Source organism: Thamnophis elegans, chromosome 15 (genome assembly GCF_009769535.1).
Source record: "Thamnophis elegans isolate rThaEle1 chromosome 15, rThaEle1.pri, whole genome shotgun sequence".
Lineage (NCBI taxonomy): Eukaryota > Metazoa > Chordata > Lepidosauria > Squamata > Colubridae > Thamnophis > Thamnophis elegans.
Genome location: NC_045555.1, coordinates 38,715,599 through 38,739,275, shown reverse-complemented (window position 1 = coordinate 38,739,275; position 23,677 = coordinate 38,715,599). Strand labels below are relative to the sequence as shown.

The window sequence follows — 23,677 nt, the reverse complement described above, 5'->3', positions numbered from 1 at the left end:
GCGAGCTGGACAGCTCCCCGAGCGGAAAAAAAGCTCTGCCAAAAGCCCCCTTGGGGGCGGCATGCTGCCCAGGCATCTGAGTGAGACAAGTATCACTCAGAAAAGGAAATCTGCCGGGCAAGCAAGAAACAAAGGGCACAAGCCTTCCAAAGAAAAGCCCTGCCGCATAAGTGCCAGCAGCGCCGGAACGCTCCTCCGCTCCCCACAGGGTCGAGCGGCGAGCCGTGGCTTCCTCAAGCGCCGTGGGGCGTGAATCGGGCCACCAGCAAGCGAGGGCAGCGCTGGATCCCCGCCCTGAAGGTGAACCTTGCCGCGGAAACTGCTGAGCGCCGGAGCGCTCCGCTGCTCCCAACTGGGTTGAGCAGTGAACCGTGACTTCCCAAACGCCGCGGAGTGCCCGCACCATTGTCCACGTGGCTCACCTCATTGGAGGGGGTCCATGGGCATAGACAAGCCTCTAGTGACGCCAGAAAGAGGCAGAAGAAGGAAAAACCAGCGCCAAAGGCGCACGCCAGCTCCTCGGAGTACAAGCTGCCAGAACAGGAGATTTAAAAGAGACACACTTTGTCTCCTGGGCGGGCGCCATCTTGAAGCCGGGAGGAGCCACGTGTTCCCAGATGGCAGTGCCCAGGGGCAACAAGAAGACCGGCAGGATTCAAATACTTGCAGCAACAGCCAGCAGCCAGAGGGGCAGAGGATCAACCAAGGTTAATGACCACCCCAGAGGCTGCCCAGAAAGGGGGGGGGGACAAAGGCTAGTGACAAGAAAAAGCACCTTTCCCTCAGGGCGGAGAATATGAAGTATGAAAGGCGAAGGCACAGGAAGCTGGAGCAGCTCTACAAAAAGGCAAGTGGCCTTAAGTCCATCCCAGGCCTGGAACAGAAGGGGAAGGCCCCTGGAGTCCCTGCAACAGGCAGGGCTACAGAGGAGGCACCCACATTGCAAGCAAGGATCCCTATTGATACATCAGGTCTTTGGGGTATTCCTCAGGGCTGTCAATCCCCCCCACATACTGCTTCTCTGGGTTCAGCCCTGCCAACGGGGCTGCCACCTCTGGGTTTCCCCCACACACAGGTGGGCATGGGTTCCAGCCAGCAACCCCCCACAAGGGTCCCTAACTTTCAGGACCTAATGATGCGGGCCTTCCAGCAATGCATGACAGTGGTATTTCAGCAGCCACAAATGCAACCTCTGGTGGCATCCTCTCCTAGGATACCAGAGGGCCTGGAAACCCAGGGGGAAGACAACTCTAGTTCCTCAGCCTCATCACAAGAGGACAGTGTCCTGGATTGCGAGGAGGGAGAGGATAAACTATCTGAAGGCATGGCGCCCCCCTAAGCTGGCCTTCACCGGGTTGTTCCAGTCTTCATTGTATAAGTCACTCATGTTCAAGGCCAAGGCAGCCGCCAAGCTTGGAAACAGAGCAGCAGAAGCACCACCTCAGCACCAGGGGTTCTCTGCAGAAGCCATCTTTGATGAGCAGGCCATTGAGATGGACATGGTGCCAACCCCAAGGCCTTTCTTGAGTCAGTTAAGCACCAATGGGCAACCCCCACAGTGGGGCCCACATCCACAGACAAGACCTTCAATGTGGACCAGGACATGGCCGGGGTGCTATCTCAGCCCTCCATTGATGCTCCAGTATTGGCACTACATACCCCCACTACTCTGCCAGGGGAACCAGAGGAGGCTCTGAAGTTGGAGGACAGGAAGGCGGACCTCAAGCATCGAGCAGCTGCCTGGGCGGTGAAGGCAGCCACCACCGCCTTCTTCTTCAACAGGTCTTCCTTATTCTGGCTCCAGGAGCTGCAGCAACATATCCCCATCACCAAGGTCAGAGTGCACCAAGACATCAACAAACTGATGGCAGCCATTCAATTTCTGGCGGACACCACCTTGTCTGCAGCCAGGTTTGCCTCCAGGGTGATCGCTTCACCCATTGCATCTCGTAGGTTGCTGTGGCTGAGACAGTGGTAGGCAGATGTACGCTACAAGTGGCGCCTGGCATCTGCTCCTTTCACAGGAGAGGCCCTTTTGGGGGCAGCTCTGGACCCCTACCTGGTCGAGAACAAGGACAAGAGGAAGGTGCTGCCCACAGCTCCAAGAAAGGAGGGTCAGGATTCCTTCAGGGGTTCAGATGTGTGGTACTCAGGTGCCAGACAGTACCGGGGGGGGGGGGTCTGCCAGGCAGAGGTACTCAGATAGACAGCAGAGAGGCAGGCAGCAGAAGCGGCCCTTTTGAGGGGGCGGAGGGGGCAGTGGGGGGCCCTCCTTCTGCAAAAACTAACACTAGACCCAATTCACGTCCCATCAGGGGGCACTTTGCGTACTTCACTGATCACTGGGATGGCTCCTCATCTGATAAGTGGGTACAGAACACCATTAGGCATGGCCTGTCACTGGGGTTCCTTTCCAGCCCCCCAAAGTTTTTCCGGATCTGCCCAGTTTCAAATAACCCGGCACGGAGGTTACTGATGCAGGAGGCCATCCAGCACCTGCTGGACATCCGAGCCATCCAGCCAGTGCCTCTAGACCAGCAGGGCCAGGGGTATTACTCTATCCTCTTTGTAATCCCCAAGGCATCAGGGGGCTGGAGGGCAATTCTCGACCTGAAACATCTGAACCGCTTCATCCGTTATAGGAGATTCAAAATGCACTCTCTCCACTCCATCTTGGAGGGAATCAGGAAGGGGGACTTCCTGACTTCTATAGACCTCACAGAGGCCTACCTACACATTCCAATCATTTGGGACCACCGGAGGTATCTCAGGTTCTGCTACCTAGGGCATCACTTCCAATACTTGGCCTTGCCCTTCGGCCTGTCTTCTGCCCCACAAATTTTCACCAAAGTAATAGCAGCTCTGGCAGCGCATCTGAGACAGATCCCGGTCAGGATTCAATGTTATTTAGATGACCTGCTGATACAGTCATCCTCCTTTGAGGGGGCTCTAAGGGATCTAGACACCACTATGACAATCCTGAGGGACCATGGGTTCTCGGTGAACCTGGCCAAAAGCCACCTCCACCCATCCACTAGTCTAATCCACCTAGGGGTTCTGATAGATTCAGAGGAAGGGAGGGTTTTTCTGTTATCAGAAAGACAACTCTCCTTAAGACAGCTAGCTACCCAGGTAGTCATTGGAGGTAGGGTGTCCTTAGCCACCTTGTCCCAATTGCTAGGTACCATGGTTTCCGCCATTGACATTGTCCCTTGGGCTCGCCTCCACACCAGAGACCTACAATGGTTCCTTTTGCCTTTCCAGAGAAGGCTCAGGAGCTGTTCCCAGACCAAGGTCCTTCTCCCAGCAGAAGTCTCTCGCTCACTTATCTGCTGGACATCCCCGGCGATAACCAAGGGTGAAGTCTTCAGAACACCAGACCGGGTGACGGTAACCATGGATGCCAGCCTGTTCGGGTGGGGCGCCCACCTGCAAGATCAGATAGCACAGGGACAATGGAGCCAGGCTGAACTGACTCACAGCATCAACTGTTTGGAACTCAGAGCAGTCCGGCTGGCCCTGGTATAATTCCACCGCTCTGTCAAGGACAGGCACATTCTAGTCCTCACAGACAACATCGCAACCAAGGCTCACTTAAACAGGCAGGGGGGGACCAAATCGAGGACCCTTATGCAGGAGGCCTGGATATTCCTCCCCCACTATGAGAAGAGGAGTATCAGATAAGTACCAATGCCCTATTTCAGAAGCAAAGTAACAAGGCAAACCTAAAAGCAGTCAAGTAGTCTCAGTGATTTTAGCATCAGCATTTTAATTTCTTATGTAGACAGGGACCATTGACACAATTTTCGGTATAATTAAGGATATCTCTGTATTTCAGTGAAGTAGATTTCTAGGAAGATTTTAGACTAGTCAGCATTTTAAAGTTCTTTTATTTCATCTGAAATTGAAAATTGTAAAAAGATCAACAAGTTTCCCACTGCCTGCAGTTCAGTAGCTTTGTTATATGCCTTATGCTGTATTCAGCTTTCATAACACTTGGAAATTGGACACTTGTGGATTCTCCTTTGGACTGGTAGTATCAGCACTTTGCATAAATAAGTTATTTTCTCTTCTCCCTGAAACCTGAGCTCTTGGATTTAAAAAGGTACTGGCGCTTGGAAAGATTTTGCCTTTGATTTCTTTGGACAAGTACACACTGAAACGACCTTTCAGGAGTGAAATGCAGCTAGTTTTTCAGAATAAAATGAATTGCAAATAACCTTAATAGTTTTTTTAAAAGGTCAGGGGGATTATGTGATGAACAACAAGCATTTGGCTTCGTATCAGAATGACTATTCATTTTAATGTAATTTAAAAACTTAAAAATGAATGTCGATGACTACTGATGGGTTATAACCATTTTAATGTGATGAAATGGAAGGTCGGTTAAAAATCAGATGCACTACTGTGTTTGTGGCTAATTTAAATTGTTGAACAATCATAATGCGTGGTACATAGTAATATTAAGCCATAAATCATGATTCACAAACCATAATAGCTAGGTTTACACATTGTGCTAATTTAAACTATGTTTTACATTAATACAATGCGGGAAATCCAACTACCATCATGTTTGTAAATAGCCACCCTCTAGAGATGGGATGCCCCAGGAAGAAAAAGAAGTGGAAAACATTTTAGACACCTCAGTTTCCCCAAGAAATACATGGGAAATTCTAAGAAGACCAAAGAAAAAAAATCCAAAGTTTTTTTTCTTCTGAAGTTGATGCTTTCTTTTTCAAAAATATGTACGCTAGTAGGAACGCTATGTAAAATTATAATAAGATAGACATTCATGACTATATTGTCTTTAGTTCTTACCGTGTTTAAGAACTGCTATTAGTCCTTGATAACATGATTATAATACTAGTTTTGCCTCAATATTTTTTGCATATTAATTAATTTCAGCTGTTTTTTACATCTGTATAGATAATTAAATTACTTTACTTCAAAATGATTTATAGTATTGTTATATTTGAGTATTTTAGGCATTTATTTTAAATAAAGATATTTAAACTTCTAAAATTGTAATTATAGTCATCTTTAACTCAAGGTGATTTCATTTCACAAAATGGTTTCATGGATAACTATGCGTATGGTATGATATAATGTAAGCCATTATGAAAATACCTTGAAAATAAGTATGAATAGCCTCTTGATAATGAAGCTAGGAATTTAGCAAACTATTTATGATCTAGTCAAAAATTAATACTATTCTGACTATGGAATTCAGTTAGCTTATTCTCTTGAAATAATAACATCAATCACGTTTCCCAATGCTACGTCACTCCCACCCACCCAACTTGGGTGAGCTTCCAGGAACAGATGGGTGTGATGAAGATATGAAATCCATCAGTTCCAGTGAGATTCTCCAGTGTAAAATAGCATTTGAAAGTGTTAACATTTGGCTTTAATGTATTACTGTTCTGAGTATAATTTTAACATTTTACTTCTCTGCCTTTTTGCTTCACGCAGGTTTATTCTTAAGGGCATGTATTTTTTAATATTCCAGTTTTAAAGAATCTTCGCTAATTCTGGTGGTTAGAATGGTTCTTACCAGGTTTCTATTTGTACCAGTACAATAAACTCTAAACTTTATTTATACTATTAATATTTTTCTAAGTTAGTCTTGCCTTCACGCAAGAATTAATTAACTGCTAAAAATACAGTTCTTAACAATTTGTGTAACTGACAGTGAACCCCACTCCTTACTAGCACTGATGATGTTACCTAGTTTGGGTAATGAAATGTCTGCAAGAAAACAGCAAGCTCAGAGAGCAACAAGGACCCCTCATGTGAATCCTGAACCAAAAATATTCTCCTTTATTAGTTTGTGTAATGAATTAAAAAAAAATTTACCTACTGAACTGATATACTGTATTGAGGGAATTAGTTTGTATTACAGTATATCACCAAAGACATTGCTTTTGTTTTATATTGGATTTAAATTTTATTTTATTAAAAGAGATACATTATGCATACTGTATACCATATCTGGAATTGAGCGCCAGAACTGAAATATATAGATCAAACTTATGATTGTCCTGGAGCTGTATTTAATAATATGTTTTGCTAGGTATTAATTCCCTGTTCAAGGAAATTGCTTCTGTGGCACTATATACATTTCAACACATATTCCAACTATTTGGGCCATCAAATCTAACCCCATGTTTCATGCAGGTATCCAGATTAAAACATCTTTGACAGATAGTTGTCTATCTCCTAATTGAACACATCTAATAAATTGCCTTCCCTCAGTAACTGGATTCACAGTCAAGCTATCGTTACTGATAGAAATTTGTTTTCTAAGATTCAGTTCAAGTCTGCCTTTATGTAATTTAAATCTATTAATTTTGATTCCTGTTATCTTAGAGCTCCCGATCAGATCAAGTCCCAGCCATCTTCTGTGTCATCTTTGTAGGTATTTTAGATATTTATGTAGAGTTTAATCATATATTCTCTCAAGTTTCTCTTTTCTGGCTAAATATTCCCAGATATTTAGTCATGGGACATACTTTCTAGATCACCCTGTCTCCTCCCCTACCACCTGTTCCAATTTCTCTAAAACGTTATTGCTACTTAATGCTGAGAATTGCACATAATACTTGAGAGTTGGTAGATTACTTAGAGAAATCTATTTTTCTTACTTACCAAGATAATATTGAATTTTATTTCTGTTTTCTACAGTATTAATCTACCCAATTTTATGCCTGAAAATTTGAGAAGCATTTCCTTCACATCAAAGTCATGAAAAAAAAATACTGAAGAGTACCAGATTCAGGACTGATTTCATTTCATCACTCCACTTGATATCACTCTCAGGTAGAAGAATTATTGAGCAGGCTTCAGATACATTTCTTGGACCAGCTATGTGCAGTATTCATTGTCTTACTTTAACTGGTAACCTTGCTAAACAGGATAGTTTGGGTTCTTTGTCAAATACGTCAGTTAATTTAAGGTCTATTCCCTAATTCTACTCAATCCATGATAACTACTGGTAATCACAGTTTTATTTTTAAGGTTATTTAGATCATCCTTTTTACAATATGGTCTGGAATCTTCCCAAGTACCTTTTTCTCTCTTCTTGAAGATAAAGACAATATTTGTTCTCCAGTTTTCTGGAATTTCATCGTTTCTCCAAGAATTGTCAAAGACATTATGTCACACCTGATAATCAGCATATTCCTTCATACCGTAAAATCTAGTTTATCTGATTCTGGAGATTTCATCTCACTGCAACTGAGCAGGTATTCCATGACTACATTTCATCCTGCCCCTTCGTCCTGCTCTTTACACTTGCCAAATAGAACATCTTACAAGCATAGGTTCTGTTTCTCCTGTGTTAACCTGCTAACATTTTGCCCTTTTCATTCAGCAGGCATTTCTTTACCTTTTGTTATGAATGTAACTTGGGAAGCTCTTGTTATTAATTCATTGAATTTTGCATCCTTCACCTACATCAGCTCATTTGGAGCTGTAGTTTTTCTGACAACATCTCTGTAATTCTAGGGCTGAATAAATTGTGTTTATTTAAAACATATGCAAACCATATCTGTAGCCTCCATATAAATTGAGCTCCTTTGCTTCCAAAAATGAAGAAGATGAGCATGAAAAATTGAATCTTTTTAGTCATAGTAAATTCCTTTCAAAATTCTTTCACAAACCCCTTTGGCCCAATCATTAGCACCTCTGGAAGCCTGGATGCATTTATGACTTTATTATGTTAGGTATTTATTATGTTAATACTTTTAATATACTTTATTAGTATAGTATATGGAAGTTCCTTTCTGTTGCAATATAATTTTTAAAAAAATAAATGAAGTACAACATACATTAATATTTGTATGCTCAGTTAGAATTAAAGTTTTTAGACTTACTGAATCTTTCTGTACATTTTGTATGTCTGAAAATCTTATCTTTACCTCCTTGAAACTTGTTGTTAATGAAATTGTGCAATAATCAATAAAGCAATAACTTCAGAACATGGTAATATGATTTATCACTGGCTCTTTCTTTGAGGGTTTTGACTTAATTCGTTGCAGAATTCTACTCAGATAAATAAGGCTCAACTTTTGTCATAATTCTATTTAATCAGGGTGTTTAGAAGCCTGCATTTATGTCTTTCCACACAGGCTAGCTGCTTTAAAATTGAAATAATATGGGAGTCATTGATTGTATTAATGATAAATGTATAACGTTCATTAAATATGTGGAGATCACGCATCTCGCAGTAGTGCTCAATACTAATTATTTTAATTCCACTGTGCATTCATTGAATTTTATTTTGACTAAAATTTATTTTGACTTTTTAGTTGTAAATTTTGAACATGCTTAATCAAATCAATAAATTGGATCCAAATTTGGATAATTAATCTTGAGTTTGCTTATAACTTTCCAAATGTTTTTCTTTTTTATGTTTCTTACAGGAGCTAAGTGATCTGCAGCGTGATCCACCTGCACATTGTTCAGCTGGACCTGTTGGAGATGACTGTAAGATCTTTATAGTTGATGGCAAAATAGTTTATATATTTATAATATATAGTATCGTTAAATACCTAATAAGAAATAATATTTTGTGTTTTTCAGTGTTTCATTGGCAAGCGACTATTATGGGACCTGTAAGTATGTAATTTTTATGACTGAGTTCATTTATTTTGTTTACTTTATTAATAATAAACTAAGCTTTAATGCAATTGATTTCTGTATATATCTCAACCTAAATTCTAATGCATATTGTTTAGATTTAGCATAGAGTGATGTGTGCATGAAGTCATAAATCTTGGTTACCTCTAAATAGTAAAGTATAGGAATGAGGTGTTGCATCTATTCTGCACTCCAGCACCTCCTACATTGCCACTTACTGGTTATCAAAACTTATACAGTCCTGGACATGCATAATATTAGGTTGGCCTCTAATAAAACTCATCTGGGATGTGATCCTGGATGAGTGGAGCAGCATGGTATGTATTACTGAGATCCATCTCGGCAAATAAGAAAATGCAAACTAATTTTATATTCTAGGAAGTTGCTATGTGGCTTGTAAAATATTCTGAGGTTTGAGAAGCCATATTGTATAAAATCTTTCTTAAATACCTTTAACGATTAAATAGAAGGAACACCATTTCTCACTGATTAAACAAGGATAACATCTTCTGATTACAAAATATACATTAACTCTATTTAACATGCAATACTGTGCAAATGTGTTAGGCAGTTATGTAGAAATGATGTAAATTAAGAATATTTTCAGAAATAGAAGTGTTTATAGGTGATTTTGATCTATTAACAAAATGGAAAGTAAATGAACAGAAGAGAAATCCAAATCAATATTTGGTGATTAAATGACAGAATGTGTTTGTCAGGACTTATTACATACATTTGATGGTGGACTCTGATCTATGAACACTTATATAATAATAAATTTGTTAGTATTGTACATGGTACCATAAGTAAGTAACTAATTGCAGTTACCCTTAACCCAAGGTAGAAAGAGAAAATATGGAAAACAGGTGATGTTCTAGATTTTAGGTGTGAAAATGAAATGGGATAGAAGATATAAAAAGAAACAAAAGAATTGAAGTCTCTTCAGTCTACAACAGAGGTCTTCAAACTTGGCAACTTTAAGACTTGTGGACTTCAACTCCCAGAATTCTCCAGCCAGCTAGCTGGAGAATTCTGGACGTTGAAGTCCACAAGTCTTAAAGTTGCCAGGTTTGGGGACCCCTGGTCTACAATATCACGTTGATTAAACAAATACTCATATGCCTTGTGGTTGGAGGTGATAGAGCAGAGAGAATTTGTTCCAGGAAAAAGAAGGAGAAACAACAACGTATAATAATAAGTATTGAATTAGAAATAGGGAGAGCCAGATTTAAATATATCTTTAACCTTGGAGAAGATCTTTCATAACATCGGTCCAGAAATATTCACTTAGGCCAGGCTAATTCAAAAGGGGATGCTGTGTATATGAATTTATTACTTTAAGGGTTTATGACATTGCATAATTGTTTTCAACCACTAATTTATTTGTAATGCATCTTGCTACTTTGTTCCTGGGTCTAAGCAGATTAGTACAATCCTATATTTATTTTTATTTTTTATTTCTACATGCATGACTGTTCATGATTGTGAGCAATTCTTAATGATTAGAAATTCACTTTAAATAAATATTTGAAGAATTCATTCATTGTTTTACTGTGTTGACAGACCTTAATGGTTCTCCACCTTCTGGTTCAGATACATAATGATACAGTTTATATGGCTATAGAATTCTCAATTCAGTCTTAATAATTATTCTTTTGCCAGTCTCTATACTGGTGAGTCTGGGATTGTAATCAAGTTAAATGAATGGTGTTAACTGACAGGCCATATATCCTACATCCTGCTATCTGAAGAATTTTACTATAATTTATGTTATAGCCTCGGCTCCATCATACAGTCAAGGTTGATTGGTTTTTCCTCATGTTAAATTACTGTGTCACATCTTAGGGATTTTTCTAGATTCTACCTTCTGAAAAATATTCTATATTTTTTTTCTATAATATGTCTGGCATCTAACCATTTGAAGTTTAAAAGCCCTTACAATACTGCTTTTAGCAAAATATTTGTGAAGTCAGAAGAACTTTATCAATATTCAGTATAAATTTACATTTTGCTTGTATTGATATTAGGAAATCTATATTATATTGCTTTACTGCTGATGTTTTATATTGTGTTATGTATTTATTTTGCCTATACTACATTTAGCTGTTATGACTGCTATTCTGTTACTGCTTTTGCATTAATCTGGAATGCTGCAATCCTTCCTGTGTTTGGTTCTGCATCTTTTGATTGCTTTTCTGTAGTAGGAATAAGAACAGCAGAGTGGATGACTTACAGTACCAGGGCAGGAAGGGATGGCAGGAGAAGCAGGGAGTTTGTCTGCTAGCTCTGTCAAAAACCTCCTATCAGCCTCTTTTTAAAACAGCAAGTAAGAGCAAGGGAGCACAACAGAGAAGTAGGGTAAAAAATAATATGTGGTTCAATCACAGGATTTCTGAGAAAGCAGAAAAGGCAGAAACCACCTCCCCCACAGATCAGGCACTGAGATGGCTACATTCATGGGTTTAGCCAACTGTCGGAATTTCCTTTTATCCCTACTTAAGATGTTGAGCTTGTCAATCAGAAGGTCAGCATTTCAGTGGTTCGAATCCCTAGTGCAGCATAACGGAGTGAGCTCCCGTTACTTGTTCCAGCTTCTGCCAACCTAGCAGTTCGAAAGCACGTAAAAAATTCAAATAGAAAAATAGGGACCACTTTGGTGGGAAGGTAACAGCATTTCGTGAGCCTTCAGCATTTAGTCATGCCGGCCACATGACCACAGAGACGTCTTCAGACAGCTCTGGCTCTTCGACTTTGAAACTGAGATGAGCACCAATCCTTAGAGTTGGGAACGACTAGCACATATGTGACAGGGAACCTCTACCTTTACCTTTAATCCCACTTTAGGGAGAGCAATTGATGGATGTTTTTACATAAGCAAGAAATCAACCTCACTTTCCTTAACATACACTTTAAAGCTGTAAGAAAATCACCATTCGCCAGCCTTCTTACTGAGATAGATTAGAATTTAGCTGTCAGCATAAAGTGCTGTCTGGATGATTTATCTCTAAAATGGCAGTTGGTCTTACCTGAACTGCTATTTTCGGGGCTGGGACAGGAGCTCCAGGGGATGGTATTGACACGCCCATTTGGCCACGAGACTGGAATGAAGCAGTGCTCCACCCTTTCTTCTCCACTTCATTGAACTGAGCTCCCCTCAGACCTGAATACAAGTCACAAAGGAGAACTCCCACCACCCCAGCTATCAGACTACCTAGGGCGGGAACTGGAGCCTCCTGTCCGAGCCCCGAAAATAGCAGTTCGGGTAAGACCAACTGCCATTTTCCGGACAAGGGACAGGAGGCTCCAGTGGATGGGACCTACCAAAGCTAAGTCCCATGGGCGGGGAACTCATGCTCTGCAATTACTTGCTGTAGCACCCTGCGCCCAAACGCTGCATCAGCCGATGCGAACGCATCCTACCTGTAATGTCAGATAAACGGTGATGGGGATGCCCATGTAGACGCTGTGCAAATGTCCTCTATGGGGGCCTGAGAGGCCCAAGCCGCCGAGGTGGCAGTACTCCTCATTAAGTGTGCCGTGATGCCGGCTGGCACCGGCAACCTCTGGGATTCGTATGCTAGGGATATGGCTAAGCGGATCCACCGGCTAATGGTGGAAGGCATTACCCTCCTACCCAGAGACGACGGTTGTAAAGATAGAAAGAGTGCCTCTGACCTCCAGAAGGAGGTCGTCCACTTCAGGTAAATACGCAGGGCCCATCTGACGTCCAACCGGTGCCACTGCTGTTCCCGTTCCCAAGTCAGATTAGGGCAGAAATCGGAGAGAACAGGTTCCTGGGAATGGTGGAATATGGAATTCACCTTAGGAAGGAAGGCTGGGTCCAATCTCAACACAACCCTGTTGTGGAACATGCACAAGTCCTCCCTAGAGGAGAGTGCTCCTAGCTCTGACACCCTTCTAGCCGACGTGATGGCGACTAGGAATACCACCTTAAGGGTTAGGTGTTTCAGGCTAACTGTTCTCAAAGGCTCAAAAGGCTCCTCCATGAGAGCCCGTAGCACGGTGGAAAGATTCCACGTGGGGAATCTATGCACCAATGGGGGGTGCAGGTTGGAACCCCACCGAAGGAACCTCTTCACAACAGGAAGTTGGGTGAGAGGAACCGGGCCCTCGGCCAGGAGGATCGTAGCAAGGGCGGCTAGTTGCCTGCACACAGTCCCCCGGACAAGACCCTTGTCTAGGCCATCCTGGATGAATTCCAGAACCTGCGGCGCCAAGACCCTGGTGGGTTCAATGCCTGGCACCAGGAAACAAAAGCCACCCATGTAGAATCATAGATCCTCGAGGTGGCATTTCTGCGAGAGGCCTCTATGGTTCTAATCACCTGCAGAGAAAATTGAGCTCCCTTTAGGCGCCCCCGCTCAATCTCCACAGCTAGTTGCAGCCAGTGTGATTCCAGGTGCATCAGCTTCCCTTGGTGCAGCTCTATTTCCCTCCCCGGTATCCGCCATGGAGGCTGGACTGACAGGATCTTGATGTCTGCGAACCAGGGTCTTCTTGGCCAGTGAGGAGTCACCAGGATCAGCTCTGCCTGCTCCCTGACTAGCTTCTGAACTACCCCCAAAAGGAGGGGGAGGGAAGGAAAAGCGTACAGAAGTCCCCTTGGTCACCTTGCGCGATGGGTGTCGACTCCTTCCGCTCCCCGAGCTGGGAACCGAGAGAAGTACTGTGGAAGCTGGGTGTTGGCTGGAGTGGTGAAGAGGTCGTCCGAACCTCGGGCTGTCCGAACCTCCAGCAGATGCTCTGGAACAGCTCCTGGGACAGGTTCCACTCTCCGTTGGCCACCGTCTCTTGACTGAGCCAGTCGGCCTGATGGTTGCTGATTTCTGTGATGTGCTCCGCCCGGATCAACCACAGATGTCTCGCTGCCCAGCGACATCGCTTCGGTGTGCAGTGCCCTGGAACGCATGCCACCCTGCCGATTGATGTGGGCCTTGGCCGCCATGTAGTGAGTACCAGGACGTGATGACCCTTGACAGCAGTCCAGAAATATCGAAGCGCCAGATGGATCGGCCCGAGCTCCAGCCAGGACCACTGGCCCTGTGCCAACTGGGACCCCAGGGTCACCCCCCAGCTGAACAGGCTGGCATCCGTGGTGAGAACGAGGCACTCCTGGTCCCTGAACTCGCTTCCCTTGAGCAAGGCTGGGGATAGCCACCACTTGAGGGAAATCTGTACCTGAGTGGTGGCCTCGACCCTGGCCGGTGAGCTGCTGGTGTTGGCTCTCCAGAACGGTAGGAGTCGCCACTGCAGAGTCCTGGCGTGCAACCGTGCCCACGGTACTACCTCAATGCAGGATATGAGTTTCCCCAACAAGCTGGATAGAAAGGCTATGGGAACATAACAATCCCTATGGACCTGCTTAATCATCTTAACCAAGCTGGCCCTGCGGTCCAGGGAGAGAAACATCTTTCCTGCACAGGAGTCTATGACCGCCCCTAAATGGAGAATTCTAGTTGACGGGGTGAGGAACTCTTTTCGAAGTTGACGGAGAACCCCAGACCCTGAAGGATGTCCACGACCTGCCAGAGGTCCGCCCTCATATGACCCGGGGATGCCCCCTGGACGAGGACGTCATCAAGGTAGCAATGTAGCCTAATGGGAAAGCCCCTTAGATAGGCTGCCACCACCGGCAGTACCTTGGTGAATGACCTAGGTGCAGAGGATAACCCAAAGGGAAGGGTCCTGTATTGGAAGTGGTGGCCCAGGTAGGAGAATTGCAGGTACTGCCTGTGGCATGGGAGGATGGGAATATGGAGATAAGCCTCTGTGAGATTTATAGAAGCCATGTAATCCCCCTCCCATATGCCTGCTAGAATGGATTTAAGTGAGGCATCTTGAACCTGCGGTACACAAGATATTGGTTCAAGAGCTTCAAGTCGACAATAGCTCTCCAACCCCCATGAAGCTTTCGGCACGAGGAACAGATTTGAGAAGAACCCCCGGCCCATCTGGTCCAAGGGGACTGGTTCTATCGCGGAGATGTCAAGTAGTTCCTTAATGGCCTGACGCATCCACCTGCATTTGTCTAGATTTTGTGCCGGGGGAAATGTGCGAAAGTGGTTGGAGGAGATGGAGAGGACTCTAGCTGAAACCCGTGTGAGACAGTGCTGATTACCCAGGCGCCAGAGGAAATTCTTGCCCAGGCCTTGGAGAAGAGAACCAGGTGGCTGCCAATGGGTGGGGTCGGGTTCAACCTATTTGCCCCGGCGGTAGGGGTGCCCACCTCCCCCTCGAAAGGGCCGCTTACTCTGAGACTGGAAGCGGGACCTGTCCCTAAGTTGTGCTCAGATGTCCTCTCTGACCTGGGAAAAGAGTACTTCTGCTGAGCCTCTTGTTCCGGGGGCCTGTACGAGGGCTTGCGGTAAAACGGGGTTGACCTTTGTTCCGCCTTCGCTGAGGTGGGTAAGACTTTTTTCTTGTTTTTGTCCTCCACAAGGAGCGCTTCCAGGGCTGCCCCGAAGAGGGAGCCCCCCATGTAGTCAGCCGATGCCAGTTGCCATTTGGACTAGAAGAGATCGGAATAAATTTGGGGGGAATAGTCCAGTAAATGCCAGACTTTCCGGCTTGTCATCCTCCTCATCCTCAGACAGGTCAGGATCTCTCTGGGGTCTGTCCCGTGCTACTGAACCTTCACTAATAAGGGAAGGAGAGGTAGGGCGGCTCACGGGATTGGATGGAGGCCGAGCTTGGGATGAGCTGGCCCTAGGATTCCCTCCTTGATCTGGAGCTTAGGACCGAGCAGTCTGCTGCTACAATCCATGCTCAATTCCAGAGGCAATTGCTCTTTCGATGAGATTTTGCAGCCCCCTTGGCAGATCACCTACATCCAGAAAATCCCAGCTGGAATTCTCTGGTTCCTGAGCTACCCCAGCTTGGGGAGCTAGACTGGACTTGGGCAGGGCCTGATCCTCTCTAGGATACATGTGGGCACAGGACTCTTCCAAGTCCTCCAGGGAAAGGGGAGGAGAAGGAGACCTTTCTCCCAAAAATCTCCGTGGGGAATCTAGAGGGAGTCCAGGCTGGAACTCACCCCCCAATGGGGATCTGGAATGGGGGGGGGGGGGAAGGCACTAAGCCTACCTTGCAAGGCCCTCAGTTTTTCAGCCCTGGAAAAGGTCTTTGAGAGACCCTTGTGCCTCCTCAGTTCGTCCCTCTGGGTGGCATGAGAGGGGCGGGGGTTTGCAACCTTAAGGGCCCTGGCAGAAGCAGTGGGTCGCTGCCTGGTTGAAGGTCCCTCCCCAGGGGAGCATGGGGGAGAAGGAGACCCCCCCGCCTCCTCCGCCATCTTGGCCACATGGGGGGGGGGATAAGGAAAATTAAAAAAAAACTATCCATCCTCCTTGCACAGCCTCCTGGATCTTCCTCTCTTCTCTTTAACTGCAACAGTTAAAGAGAAAACAAACTGGATGAATGCTGCTTTCTCCCCTTCTGGGCAGCTCCTGCCTCAGCACTGAGAACACTGTGTTTGGGGCTGCCGCCGAGGCTTGCCTCGACCTGGGTCGCTTCATGCGCTCTCCTCCGCTCCGCGGCGCACTCACAGTTCAAAACAAAAAACTTCTTCGCTCTCTTCCCAGCGTTCCAAACTCTCTGCGGCTCGAATCCATCCACCAAAGCCGTTTCCATTCGATTGGTGTGATGGGGCGGGGGGGGGGGCCCTCTGGGCTGGGAATCCCTACCCTCTAGCCTCCCAATCACATAAAACCCCCAGGGATCGGTGCCATGTGCTTGGCAAAGCCGGAAATGGCTGCCGCGACCTCAGCACTCTCTCCGATCCCAAGGATACAAAGTAACACTCCCTGGTGGTTAGAAAGGAAAATCAGGTAGAGCTACTTACAACCTAGAGCAGAGAGCTAGCTACGGTGGCTGCAGAGGCAAGGAGGTTCCAGTAGAGAGAGAAATCGCAGGAGAAGTTAAAAATATGTCTCTTCTTTTAGCCGGACTGAGATGAAGTGGAGAAGAAAGGGTGGAGCACAGAGGCGTGTCTTCAGCTTCATCCCAGTCTCGTGGCCAAATGGGCATGTCAATACCTCCTGTCCCTCGCTGCAGAAAATGATGTAAAGATTAAAACAGTGGTCATAATCAAATATTATTTTAGGAAAAAGATAAGATTTTCTGCATGTTTGGATGAAAATTGGCTTTAAAAAATGACAGCAACCTACAATCTGCACTCCGAATTAAATAGAAATTTCATGCAAATGATGGCAAGCTTTATCTTTTTATTTTGTTTCTTTTCCAGCCTGACAGTGCATATCAAGGAGGAGTCTTTTTTCTTACAGTCCATTTTCCAACAGACTACCCATTCAAACCACCAAAGGTAAACACTTACTTTTAAAAATGCCGTTTGTTCATTTGAATTTCAGGGCTTGGCCTTACGTTCTGATGGGGAAATTTGCTGGGCATAGATATTTTATTAAAATAAGAATAGAATAAATAGATAAGAGGACAGAGCACTTTGAGACAAGCACAAAAGAATTAAAAAAAACCCAACAAATTAGTTTGCAACATTTTAAATTTGACATCTTCAAAAGGAAAACAAGAAAGTCCAGTTGCCTCCTGAAAAAGCACCTTTGGGACACTCTCACATATGTTTGCATTTTAGAGGAAACATAAACTTCAGTATGCATTTTAGAGGAAATGTAATGGTCAATCTCCTATCAGGCAGGAAGGCAGGAATTGATACATTGAACTGAATGTTTTGGCTGTCCAAGAGCAATGGTCTGAACCTACACCTCGTTGCACTATTGCTAACATAATGTGATTTAAATGTTTCCGTGGATTGGGAAATTACTCTGATAACATGCTTTTGGTAGAAAGCTATATAAAGATCCAAGGGATGACTTAAAGCTCACTCATTTTACGTGGTAGTGTATTTTACCCAGATAATTTGGTTACAACTGTTGTTGTATGAACAATAGAGTGAAGAAAAAGTATTGGATTCATTCCCTACTAAATTAGCAGGAGGGAAAAAAACATAAAACACCTACATCGCAGAAGCTGAATTTCTTGACATTTTAACACAAACATTTTATATTAGGGTTGTATGAAGTCTCAAAGGGGCACTTTGCTTCAATTGTTTGTTTTAGGCAAAATATGACTTGATTTTATTTGAATCGATTGTAGTATGTATGTGTGTGTGTGTATATATGTATATGTGTTTGTATGTATATATACACATACACACAACTATTTTACCCAAATGTATGAATAAAATACCTTGTTTCATTATAATCAGCTATACATATTCTACATCTAAAAGCAACTCATTCATAAATTACAATTAATACCAAGACTTTACTCCATTGAGTACCTAGGACCATAAATTTATTTTTCTAATGCTAAATTGCCCAGCTATGAACTTCAGTGTAATAAATATGCAACAAGAATATGGACATCCAAAAATATTAATTAAGATATTAACATCTCAAAATCAAATTAATACACATACTGATTTCTTCTGCGAACCTAATTTTAAGACATTGTAAAGATGTGTATTTGAATAAATTCATTACACTTAGATTCATTCATTTTGCCAGATTCAATAACTCTTAAGAGATCATTGGGAGCTACCAGAGTTAGTAATAGTGGGTGGCTATATAAATGTTTTAAATTAATAAATTTCCCCACTTATGATATCTTAGAGTCTGGAAAAATGAATGAGTATGTGTTTTATGAAAACACGATCGTGATCAGAATTGGGCAGGAAAGCTCTGTCCTTCCAACAGTAGGTTGAGCTATTCATGGCACGACAAAACCGCGAAGCCCTTATCCGCGGAGACATAAGCGCGTCGCTAAAGCCGCGACGTCATCACCGCCGCGACAACAGCGTGGCAACAGAAGGGCGCTTTAAAACGGCGCCGCAGCAGAAAGCCGATTTCAATTAAGGTAAGGGTTAGGATTAGGTTTAGGGGTTTGTTTTAGGGTTAGGGTACTGAGTGCTTGGGAATGCGCGGATTTGCCCTCCGCGATTATGTCATCGCGGTAGGGTCGCGTTTTTCCTTAGCGCTTAGAACGGCGCGAATTAGTCTTCGCGCTTATGTCTCCGCGGATAAGGGCTTCGCGGATTTGTGGTGGAACCGAGCTATTAGATATTACTTAGCATATATAATGACTGACAAACTTTCTAAAAATAAAACATCCAACTAATAGTCTTATTTGTTGATTTGGCATGGAATGGCTCTTTACTGCTCATTCATAAAAGGATTTTTATTTGAAAAAATGTCTGATGAAGCAATAAAATGGAAGTTATCTAGTGTATGTGGTACAAGCAATTGAATTTCATTTTGCACTCTTATGTTGCAGATTGCATTCACCACAAAAATATATCATCCAAACATAAATAGTAATGGAAGTATTTGTCTTGATATCCTGAGGTCACAGTGGTCGCCAGCACTGACTGTATCTAAAGGTAATTCTATTTGTGAAGCATGCCAACAACATACTGTTTTATGTGCATATTGTATGAAGTTTATATTTTGTGAATTATTAAGATAATTAAATAACCAAGCCTGAATTTGTTACCATGTATTGGGCATAAGACTATTGCCGTTGTCTTGGGTGGAGATTTTAAACTATGATCAAAGTTTGTGACTGTAGGGATCAGATTAGAGCCTCCAGAGGAAGGAAGCTTGCATAGATTGAGAGCGCTCTTCTGGAAAAAGATCTGAAAACCAGGAGACCATTATATAGTAATTATGAAACCTCACTTAGACAGCAAAACTCATTGTAAAAAGATTGAGCATATAGTAATTTTAAAAAATCAGTTTGATACCATATTTTTGCTTGACATTTTTAAATCTGCACACAGCTCACAAACACTTGTGTCTTTTAAGAAAATGTGTAAGTTGGACCACATTCGTGAGGTGGTTTTCTTGCAGCAAAATTCAGTATCAGACAAAAAATAATAATAAAATAAAAAGGGACTTTAACAAATAAGTTTCTGAAGTTTCCAAGTCATATTTGATACCAGAAGCAGTAGGAAAAACTGGAGATAGAGGGATAGTGCTCCATGTCATAGGTTCTGGGGGATTAGTTGGAATAAACATTAGGAAGATCTAACTGAGAGACAAAGCCATAAGCTATGACAGTTTACCCATGTTCTTTATCTACAAAGAAACGCATCTTTGTAATTGAATGGAGCAATTCCACAGTTATTTAAAATCTACACAGCTTTCCAAGATGTGCCTGTCAGATAAAAGCCCTGTATTGAAGTTAGATAAGGTTGCCTTCAGTTTAAATATCTTTTGCCTATGGAAACCTAATTTCAAGTGGTCACTCGTACAGTGGGGCAAAAAAGTATTTAGTCAGCCACCAATTGTGCAAGTTCTCCCACTTAAAAAGATGAGAGAGGTCTGTAATTGACATCATAGGTAGACCTCAACTATGACAGACAAAATGAGAAAACAAATCCAGACAATCACATTGTCTGCTTTGGAAAGCATTTTTTTGCAAATTATGGTGGAAACTAAGTATTTGATCACCTACAAACAAGCAGGATTTCTGGCTCTCACAGACCTGTAACTTCTTCTTTAAGAGGCTCCTCTGTCCACTCATTACCTGTATTAATGGCACCTGTTTGAACTTGTTAGCAGTATAAAAGACACCTGTCCACAACCTCAAACAGTCACACTCCAAACTCCACTATGGTGAAGACCAAAGAGCTGTTGAAGGACACCAGAAACAAAATTGTAGACCTGCACCAGGCTGGGAAGACTGAATCTGCAATAGGCAAGCAGCTTAGTGTGAAGAAATCAACTGTGAGAGCAATAATTAGAAAATAGAAGACATACAAGGCCACTGATAATCTCCCTCGATCTGGGGCTCCACGCAAGATCTCACCCCGTGGGGTCAAAATGATCACAAGAACGGTGAGCAAAAATCCCAGAACCACACAGGGGGACCTAATGAATGACCTGCAGAGAGCTGGGACCAACGTAACAAAGGCTACCATCAGTAACACACTACGCTGCCAGGGACTCATCCTGCAGTGCCATACGTGTCCCCCTGCTTAAGCCAGTACATGTCCGGGCCCGTCTGAAGTTTGCTAGAGAGCATTTGGATGATCCAGAAGAGGATTGGGAGAATGTCATATGGTCAGATGAAACCAAAGTAGAACTGTTTGGTAGAAACACAACGCGTCGTGTTTGGAGGAGGGAGAATGTTGAGTTGCATCCAAAGAACACCATACCTACTATGAAGCACGGGAGTGGCAACATCATGCTTTGGGGCTGTTTCTCTGCAAAGGGACCAGGACGACTGATCCGTGTACAGGAAAGAATGAATGGGGCCATGTATCGTGAGGTTTTGAGTGCAAACCTCCTTCCATCAGCAAGGGCATTGAAGATGAAACTTGGCTGGGTCTTTCAGCATGACAATGATCCCAAACACACCGCCCGGGCAACGAAGGAGTGGCTTCGTAAGAAGCATTTCAAGGTCCCGGAGTGGCCTAGCTAGTCTCCAGATCTCAACCCCATAGAAAACCTTTGGAGGGAGTTGAAAGTCCATGTTGCCCAGCGACAGCCCCAAAACATCACTGCTCTAGAGGAGATCTGCATGGAGGAATGGGCCAACATACCAGCAACAATGTGTGCCAACCTTGTGAAGACTTACAGAAAACGTTTGACCTCTGTCATTGCCAACAAACGATATATAACAAAATATTGAGATGAACTTTTGATATTGACCAAATACTTATTTTCCACCATAATTTGCAAAAAAAAATTCTTTCCAAAACAGACAATGTGATTGTCTGGATTTGTTTTCTCATTTTGTCTCTCATAGTTGAGGTCTACTTATGATGTCAATTACAGGCCTCTCTCATCTTTTTAAGTGGGAGAACTTGCACAATTGGTGGCTGACTAAATACTTTTTTGCCCCACTGTACACTGTGTAGAACTTTTTCCCCAACTTCAGTACCATGGATTTTAGATGCCTCGCTTATTCTTTAATAAATACTTAAAGTATTGTAAGTATTAAAGTATCTTAAATACTTAAAATATTTAAAAAAATACTTCCTAATGGCCATGTACATGCTTTTAAAAGAAAACAGCTGAGAAGAGGGGAACTAGTCTTACTAGAAGTATAATGTTATTTATATTTCTCAAACTGCTATGCTTAAACAGTTTTTAAAATGTTTGGGAAAGGGAGCCAAAAAAAGAAGATACAGAAACAGCCTATTTTAAATTAGTTGCATATTTTAAGATACTTACTCTTGTATTAGCGTTTTGTTCTTAAAAATGAAAAGATTGCCAAAATTAGTTTCGTCGTAAACTCTTGGTTTTTTTCTTTAATTGAAAAGAATTAAAATGTTTCCCTAAAGGATAGATATAGATATTTGGTATCTACTTGTGCACATTTACATCTGGGACTTGAATTCTAATGGAGTTAACTTGGACCTGCTGCCTTATTTTTAAGCTTGAGAGTGGGATAAAAAGGAGAATATTGCATGCTTATTTTGGTAATAGTTCTTCAAAAAGTAAAGACTGGGGATGCATTGAAATTGTATTGTGCTTTCCCTTAGATTAAGGAAGCGAAATTTCTTTCAGAAGTAGGAAGCACCTCCAGAATTGGGCAGAGTTGAAATTATGTTACAATATCCAAATATTAATGTGCAGGAGCTAATAAAGCTGAGGACTAGTTTCCTCAAATATTGGAAAACAGGAACTGTTGAATTATAAAACAGATGAAAAATGAGTAGCTACTTTTGAGGCCTAATTAGTATCTTACATCATGAAAACATTGATTATTTTTACTTTCCCTCTAGTGCTTTTGTCCATATGCTCTCTACTTTGTGACCCTAATCCAGATGACCCTTTAGTACCAGATATTGCACAAATCTACAAGTCAGACAAGGAAAAGTACGTATAAATATTGTTTCAAAAATTGTAAGATACTAGTTTGTTCTTTTCTGGGGTTTTTTTCTTGCACCACAAAGATTTTGATGAAATGATTTCAGTTATTTTAGTAGACATTTTCCCCCCAATCACGTTACCTTTTGTTTTAAAACCACACTCATGGTTTTCAAGTCCAGTTTCCCTTAATACAGTATACACTATATCGCCAAAAGTATTCGCTCACTTGCCTTTACTGGCATATGAACTTACAGTATTTAACCTGTGATTATGTCTTCCCGACTGAATTGCTGTTAGTATTTTTTCCCCCCTTTGGATTCATTGTTGAGTCACTGACACTGCATTAGTGCCCATAATGTGGCTAGATATTCCTTAGTCTACTCCATGCTTCATTCATTTTTATTATCCTACAGATGCATATCAGTTATAACGTGACTTCTCCAAATTAATGACTTTTTTCATTATTATTTGTGCTAATTATAGTTAGTCTGGATTTTATCAGACTGGTTTTCATTTATCTGTTCTGTATTAATATGAGTGTTGGGTAGAGAATTTGTAACAACATCCATTAGACATCAGTCAGCAAAGATCTGGAGCACGCGGCATGTCCATATGGGAATGCATGGGGCAGGCAGAGGTTGAGGGGAGCAGGTAATCCTGCAAGTAGCTCAGTTCTATGGTATCTAAAGCTTTAAAGGCAATAACCAGGAAAGTTGAAGTGCACCTCAACATCTATTGAGAGCCAATATAAGTTCATATGCGAGTAAAGGCAGGTGAGCGAATACTTTTGGCAATATAGTGTGTGTTCAACATATAAGTTGAAGGGGAAAGGATACAGCCTTATCTGATATATTTCTCATACTGGTCTGAACTATGGCTTTAAACTCTGTCCTGGAACTATTGTCTATTATACTTTGGAGTGGTAAGACCATTTTATTGTGTTCTTAACCTAAAAAAGGTAAGTAAGCAAATTATATGTGCACTTTGATTTACAAAGCTTGGAAAATGTTTCACATGGTAAACTAGCTGGTTTATTTTTAAATATCTCCTTAACTGTCCTAAGATAAGAAGAGGAGAAACGACATGAAAGCACAATACAATGACAGTACTTCATGGCATTAGTTATTACAGGAGTGAATCTCATGTATTTCTTGTAGTGTTGGCCA

General features: G+C 42.6%; 1 protein-coding gene across 3 annotated transcripts in view; it reads left to right on the top strand.

Annotated features, from left to right (window-relative positions):
• UBE2D1 (ubiquitin conjugating enzyme E2 D1) overlaps positions 1–23,677 on the top strand; it is a 40,568-nt gene that overhangs the window by 13,556 nt on the left and 3,335 nt on the right. For 2 of the 3 annotated variants that reach the window (XM_032232061.1, XM_032232059.1), the window contains exons 2-6: positions 8,424–8,487; positions 8,584–8,615; positions 16,901–16,978; positions 18,964–19,069; positions 22,424–22,517. In XM_032232061.1, coding sequence (XP_032087952.1) covers positions 8,424–8,487; positions 8,584–8,615; positions 16,901–16,978; positions 18,964–19,069; positions 22,424–22,517 — 374 coding nt within the window. Of the gene's footprint in view, positions 1–6,684; positions 6,820–8,423; positions 8,488–8,583; positions 8,616–16,900; positions 16,979–18,963; positions 19,070–22,423; positions 22,518–23,677 lie in introns of all 3 variants that reach the window. The other variant, XM_032232060.1, reaches the window with a different exon arrangement.